We start from the raw sequence: 7,448 nt of genomic DNA on the forward strand, positions 1-7,448 counted from the left end.
GGAATTAATTATTAGGGACCAATCGAGTAATTAATTTTAGTTGGGGACTAAAGTATCCAGTCTGAAATTTTTTGAGGACCAAAATGGGTATATACTCTTAAATTTAAGATAGTAGACTGATATGTAGAGATACATATTGGTGCAACTAAAGTCTTCTTGACGTACAAATTGGACACGAGCTTCATTAAGTTGAATACGCTTGATATGGTAAATTCGAATTCCATATAAATGAGGCCCTATTCATTTTAGGCCAGACTCTTTTTGGATCAGGATATAAATAATATTTAAAATGAAATCTCTGTCTCAACTCAACCACACTAGTTTGCAATAATTGTTTTTCCTTTGTGGGGGCAACGCTAGCATGAGTATTTGAACAACAACAAAAACAGCGAAATTATAAGTATTTAAAGTTAGATTTGAAGAAAAATGACTCATTTTCATTTTAGGAAGAAAACAAAAAAAAAATGCTATTTCCTTCATCCAGACGAACACAGGTGTCGGACCTGCCCCAACAAAAAAAAAAAAAAAAGAACGTAGGTGTCGGTGGATATTGGTATGGTTAACCGAATAGAACCTACCGTCCTATCCCAGTCATATTATCATAGGTATAAGTTAAGTTATTTAATACATAACTATTTCTTACACAACCTACTACATCATCACTTCATATCTGCATTGTTTTTAACTGTTATCATATATTATTATTACAACTACTATCACCTTTTTAGCTAACCTACTTCAGAGTTTTACTGTATTCGATGTTAACCTACCAATATGCCAAGAAGTACACTTAAACGCTCAGTTGAATTAGTTGCAACGTACATTGATAACATCTATAGTTCAAACTTTTTTATTCAGCTACTGTTTCAAGTCATTAATTTTATTGATCAAATTATTGAACCTATAAAAGGAAGACCAAAAAAAAAAGTAATACCAATTTAATCTACAGTTCAATTTTTTAAGACATTGTTCTTCCCCTTGAAAGGTGATGTATACTTTTCGTTTTTCCCTGGTATCACATTCCTATTATAAAGGAAAACAACCATTTTTCAAACGTTTCTATGATTGCATGCTCTTTCAACGAAAAATTCCTCCAAGTATTTTTTTAAATAATATAAAAAAAAAAAAACTATTTTGGTCCTTACGGTTATATGTGAAAATCGAAATCGTCTTTAACCTCTTTTTATTCAAAATTGTTCTTATTGTTGAAATTATTTTAAAACGGTCCTTTCCTACCCTAATCTTATTTTCTTGACTAAATTACCCCTAAAAAACATAAAATTATATAAAAATTTCTCCCGGTACACCTTCTCCATCAGATCACGCCAATTATACACATCTCCATCAAGCCACCTACCTCCATCATCAACATCATCTATCATATCCTCTCATCCCATTCACAGCTCTCCTCTCCATGGGAGAAGTGTTAAAAATGCAGCCTCAATATCCCTCCACCAAATAGAACATACCTTCCCCCCTTTACAGGCTCGTCTGTTCAGCACCAGAGCAATTTCAGCAAGCACCTTTCCTGGACCATTCGACCACAGCCTCTGGCACTAGATCCAAAACTTGAATCGCCAATCCTTTCTCTTTGTAATTCTCCTATTCTCACATGTCATTCTCCGGCGGCGCTCCAACTCCACCATGCAGATGCACCAGATACACGTCATGGTGGATATGTACTCTGGGGATTTCCGTCGAAGGTGACGAAGAGTAACTTGACCGTACATTCAATGACGACGACCTCCAACAAATGCACCGTCAAGTTATTCTTCGCTAACTGAGTACATATCCACCGTGACGCGTATCAAGTGCAGCCACATGGTGGAGTTGGAGCGCCGCCGGAGAATGACATGGAAGAAGAAAAAGGAGAATTACAAGGAGAAAGGATTGACAATTAGAGTTTTGGATCCAATGCCAGAAGCTATGGTCAAATGGTCTAGGAAAGGTGCTTGCCAGAAATTTTACTTATCTGATTCCTTAAAAGTTGATTTCTCGTCTCTCAGCGAAAAATTTCCCAGTAATTGGTTGGTGGGAAAGAAGGGCTAGCCACACACCAGTATCAGCTCCTTCCTCAACGGTATTATTGCCGGCATAGCCAGTAAGAGCAGTCTTCACCCAACCTGGGCAATAGCAGTTAACAAAAATCTTTTCATGTTCCTGGCGATCAGAAAGTTTCCTCGCCATAAGCCTTGTATATGCATTGACTGCGAGTTTTGACAGAGAGTAGTCAGTATACACTTGAGGCCACCCACCAGATGCCCAAGTTCCATCATCGACTTGTCGGAGAAATGTGGATAGAGCCGTGTTGATTAGTTCCTCCGAAAGAGACTCCACATCACTCAGTTGTTCCCTCAAAGCTGCGTTGCTGATCCTCTGCCATTCAACAAATTTAAATCAGTTTGAAAACTACCAAAAGCCATAGTGGGAGCTGCTGTAACCTATGAAACACACACCAAATCTTTAAAATCAGATGACATAAACGCAAGAAATAAGTAATGTATATTTACAAGATTTATACAGTATTTAAACATTTATAAATGTCAAATTACCAATATTCTCAGTACTGTCAATATTTATGATACCAATATTAGCATTTTTGAACACTATTGACACCATTTCCAATTTGTATTTCAAGTGTTTTAGAATTAAGAAACGAAAAAAATATTTGGTCAAATACAGAAGCACAAATGGTATGTGTCGTGAGTAACTTCTGAGTAATGGACACTGGTACATGTCAGACACATAAACATCTCACTTGGTTGGTGTGTCCATGCTCCATATGTTGTAACAGTATGTTTCATATGTGGAACCATGGGAGTACTCACAACCGAAAGAACTAAAGACTCGAAATCTTAAAACAATTTTAATTATTATGTGAAAAGTAATAAATGAAAAATGCTAGAATATCTTTTTAGGGAGCACGATAGAAAAGCCTTTATAACTTACATTGCGTCTTCCATTTAGGCGCCCTAGACGAGAGCTAACATTTACGATACGAGCACCGACGACAGAAGGTTTCATCAGTGGAATCATTGCTTCAATCATACTCTTGGTGCCATAATAATTTGTTTCAACAACCTTATGGGCATTTTCAACTGAGTTATCAGACCCAAGATTGAAATTAACTCCAGCATTGTTCACCTGCGGTTGACAATGCTTAGATCACATGAATAAGGAATGTGTTAAACTGTATTCTACATGCTTCCTAGAAAATTTCAATGAAATGAGGAAAAAGAAGGCAGAAGCAACCTAAATGGATTAAACTGGCATGTAGATCCCAGTAGCAAGCATTAATTCGGTTTAAAAAGCCAGAAAAAATGTAAAAGAAACCATGTTTAGAAACTGACCAGAATATCCAAACCACCATAATTTTCCTTCAACCACTCAATAAACCGGTTGATTGATGACAAATCTAGAATGTCAAGTTGATGATAAATCAGGCTAAGGCCAACTTCACTCAAAAATTTTATTGACTCGAGCCCAGCACCGGGATCTCTAGAAGTCAGTATAACAGTCACTCCATGAGCAGCAAGTTGCCTGCAAATCTCTAACCCGATCCCTCTGTTTCCACCAGTAACCACTGCCACAGTTTCCTTGGACCACCACCTTCAATAGCATTAAAAAAGGACTAAGTTTAGAACAGGGGTATAGAAGATCGCTTAGCAAATCTGTAATGTATGGATGGTTCAAAGATGAAACAATAATGATAGTCAAGAAATTTGCCGAACAAAAATTACCACATGCTTGCTAAATAAAGAGAACAAAGCCTGTATTGTGAAAATTTATAACTACTTCATAACAGAATATATAGAGAGGAAAAAAATTGCACATACAAAATTATAGCATCCACATCTAGATGACTCCAACTTTTAAGAATCTTGAGGATATACTTTGACTTTGAAATGGATCCTCTCATTTGAGAAATTCTCTAAAACATCGTCAAGTGTTAGATTCACACCCATCAATTGACAAGGTAACCTACCATGGGTCCCACAAGAAAATCTAATCAATGATATAAATCCACATTGGACACAATCAAGTAAATATTTTCAATTTGGAGTAAGGTAGCGAAAATCAAGATTTTACGTAAAATCAGAAAGATGATTTTAAAACCGTAAACCGCAAGATCGAAAAATAGATAGTAAGATTCTATGAATATATAAATATATCAATATAAATTATGTGTCATATATAACTAGCAATATAACTAAAGGTTTGAGTTTAAATGTGTCAAAAATATCAACATTATGCAATTTTGCCATAATATTAATCAAGGACAACAACTTAGTCAGGTTCAATAAGCAACAATTTATTATTCACACATTCAAATTTCAACTTTTAAGGAAAACAATATAAAATGATATAAAACAGAGAACTACTCCACAATTCACTACTAAGCCACTCTGTTGTTAAGGGAAAAAAAGATAAATAAAAAAATGAAAATTAAAAACGTTGAAGAGGAATAAAACCGAAGTTAAAAGAATAAGCCAAGAAAAATAGAGCAGCAGACGGAGAAAAGATAGAAGAGGAACAAACACCAATCCAACAGGGAGCAGGGGTACAAGCATCAACAACAGAGCGCATCACCAGAGCTGGAAGCATCACTGGTGACAATGGCAAAACTCAAAAAAGAGAGGCAGCAGAATGTGATGGGTGTAGCACTGTGACTGACTAACAAACACGAATGAAATTGAAGTTGAAAGGGTGTCGAGGGCTCAAGGGAGGTGCAGGAATTGGAGGTTATGGGTTGTAGCTAGTGTCTCTCATGCATCCAGCCAGTTTCTGCCTCTATGTGACGTCAAATCTGAAGCAGTTGGAAGTGCAGCAAGTCCATGTTTTGAATATCTTCAATGGCGATTCCACCAATTGGAGCCTCAACCGGCGCAGAGAGGGAATGGGGACAGCAAGCACCAGCAAACTCATGGAAATGGTGTCATGAGTACATTAGCAACATTGATGGGTAAAGGTTCTCACAAAAGAACCCAATCAATGATGGAAATGTCAATTTCAGATTTCTGCCAATGACTGAGAAGGTGGCCAGGATGGCCCCAACATGGGTCCCACAAGAAAATAATGAAAAACGGAAACTGAAACTTGACATTATCGAGTGAGATGTTCAATTTAAAGTTCGTTTTCACTTTGGGATTATCATCCATAGAATAGGCATCAACCAAGCTTGACTAAAGGTCTAGCGAGAAGCATGAAACAAATAGGAAAGAAGCAGAGGTGGCATTCTCTTGTGAATTTGAGGTGACAAAGGGAATGATTCGTTTAATTGGCAAGGAAAAGTTATGCACATACTTAAGAGCTTGACTTGAAAACATTTTTTGGATTTAGTTAACAAAATGTGCACCCATGAGCATTGATTGATTGATTTGCTAGTTATATAATCATAAACTTGAATACACAAAGCTATACATCCATGCTACAAGTGTGACTACCATTCTGCATTTGCTAATATCTTAATTTATATTGCATAACACAACACCACGGTGCATCTTGAGCTTCTGTGTCTAATCAACACCCAAGTTCTATTTGGGTCAAACTCATTAGTTCAGTGCAATCAAAGTAAGGAACACTGTCCTTGGTCACCTTAACAATGCTCTGCAAATCCCAGACAATATAATTATTGATTGGCAGTATATGGCAAGCAATAGGGCGATGTATGGTCCTATATAAAATTAGTTGTAGCTTTTCTACCTTTGAAAATGCTATGTGGATGAACTAAGGTTAATTTGGAAACTTCCATTAGGAAGTAGGAACCCAATCAATCAATAATGACATCTTAAAATCGGGTGCAATAAAAACAATAGTAATAACAAATATCTGAGAAAATTAGAATTAGCTTATGCATTATGCACATTGTTGACTATTTTCCAACAAAGAAAGGAAAAAACAGGCTAAAATCCAATTTGCTACGAAAAGAAATTGCAGGAGTTAAACCAAAGCAACACTAGAGAGTATTGTTTAAGCCTATTTTTGCCACCAAAATAACTTAGTTAAGATACACAAAACTTGTACATAGTGGCAAATTTGAAAGTGAACAGAAAGTGTAAAGTAATATGAATTTAGTAACCCAATTCAGTGGGAGCTGTTATTGTAAACACAGCTATGAATATAAAAAGATTTAATTACTTTGTCTGTCCCTATAGCTTCACCAAATTTTCAATTAGAACTTTATAGTTTTAAACGATCTTAATTGAGTCCCTGTGCTATATAAAAATTTTACATTAGATCCTTGCGAAACCATATATATATATATATATGAAATATTCTTGAAATATTTGTTTTCATGTTTGATGTTGGATGGATTTATGCTACATTCTAGAAGTGAATATTCTAGAATTATGCATTCTTTTCTGAAAGATACTAGTTGTTTTATCTAGTATATAGACCCAATTACAAACTTCTAAATTATAAGGACATAATTAAATAAACAATCATGAACAAAAAAGAGAAAGTTAATTGCATAATAAAAAATCTCTAAACTCAGGGTAGGAAAGAAAATAGCAGGAAAAATCAAACCTCTGGTCATCGGAGTAGGGAACAGTCATCAGATGTTGTATCTCTTGTAGCCTCTTTTCTCTTCTCTCCTTTGCTTTTTCTTTCTTTCCCATTTCTGTGCAGATTTTATCAACCTTTGAGTCTTTGAAGCACGTGTGACCAATTCAGGTTTCATTTTTATTAGCCATATCATTCAAGTTACATGATCACCACAATTTCTTGCATATACATGATTTTGGAGTTCACCAAAGATCGAACTCTTAACCTTTTGGATCTAGAACTCTAATACCATGTCATGAACCCACTCATCCCAAAAGCGTAACACTAATGCTTATATATCTAATACTTCCTAAACCTCCATTGTACACATTGTACGCTTAGGCCATTGGCTCCCTATACTTTCTCTAATATCTTTTCCTTTTTTATTTTTATTTTTATTTTTGAAAAAAATTTGACACCAATAATCAAAATCAAACCTTCTACATTACCCCCAAATTATTTCTATCACCTCAGAACCAGGATATATTAACCCTTAACAATTGAATTACATGACTTTTATTGTAAACAAAGTTCAGAAATTCAACTATTTAGACTATCAGAACCCTAATAAAACATCACTTAACCAAAGCAACCATACATCAGAAACCAAGAAATAACTGCAAACTCCATCTACTGAAACTGACAAAATTGATAAATGTGACGAAAAATCTACAAACTCAAATTTAATGGAAAATACTAGGGCAGTGGATAGAGTAGCACCTTCTCTGAAACAGTGTCAAGAAAGCAAATGAAAGGGAGAGTCGGTGAGAGGAGAGCCACGATATGAGAGAGAGAGAGAGAGAGAGAGAGAGAGGGGTGAAAACTGCTATGAGAGGAATGAAAGAGGAAAACGAGCGAGTGTACTCAGTGAGTCAGTGAGAGGGAGGAGCTATTGTAATTAT

The 7,448-nt window shown here is 35.7% G+C and overlaps 1 protein-coding gene across 4 annotated transcripts; it reads right to left on the reverse strand.

The window, feature by feature from the left end:
* Window positions 1-1,147: 1,147 nt before the first annotated feature.
* On the reverse strand, window positions 1,148-7,448 carry LOC112703021 ((+)-neomenthol dehydrogenase). Of its 4 annotated transcripts, none has more exons than XM_025754313.3 (5): window positions 7,267-7,448; window positions 6,529-6,622; window positions 3,351-3,609; window positions 2,950-3,144; window positions 1,148-2,376 (listed from the first exon to the last, which is right to left on the reverse strand). In XM_025754313.3, the coding sequence occupies exons 2-5, from the start codon at window positions 6,618-6,620 to the stop codon at window positions 1,981-1,983; spliced, it is 942 nt and encodes a 313-aa protein (XP_025610098.1). In that variant the 5' UTR covers window positions 6,621-6,622; window positions 7,267-7,448; the 3' UTR covers window positions 1,148-1,980. The 4 variants fall into 4 exon arrangements, with proteins under 4 accessions (XP_025610098.1, XP_029143807.1, XP_025610101.1 ...); XM_029287974.2 differs by lacking the exon at window positions 7,267-7,448 and adding an exon at window positions 3,837-3,931 and having other exon boundaries at window positions 6,529-7,260; XM_025754316.3 differs by lacking the exon at window positions 7,267-7,448 and adding an exon at window positions 3,837-3,981 and having other exon boundaries at window positions 6,529-7,260.

The sequence above is a fragment of the Arachis hypogaea genome, chromosome 7 (genome assembly GCF_003086295.3).
Source record: "Arachis hypogaea cultivar Tifrunner chromosome 7, arahy.Tifrunner.gnm2.J5K5, whole genome shotgun sequence".
NCBI lineage: Eukaryota > Viridiplantae > Streptophyta > Magnoliopsida > Fabales > Fabaceae > Arachis > Arachis hypogaea.

What these genes read in the sequence shown, in the direction of transcription:
- LOC112703021 (XM_025754313.3), bottom strand. Translation starts at nt 6,620, where the DNA reads ATGGGAAAGAAAGAAAAAGCAAAGGAGAGAAGAGAAAAGAGGCTACAA. An exon ending in CCCTACTCCGATGACCAGAG is followed by an intron (nt 3,610 to 6,528) that starts GTTTGATTTTTC and finishes ATGCTATTGAAG; the next exon opens with GTGGTGGTCCAAGGAAACTG. An exon ending in ATGGTGGTTTGGATATTCTG is followed by an intron (nt 3,145 to 3,350) that starts GTCAGTTTCTAA and finishes TGTCAACCGCAG; the next exon opens with GTGAACAATGCTGGAGTTAA.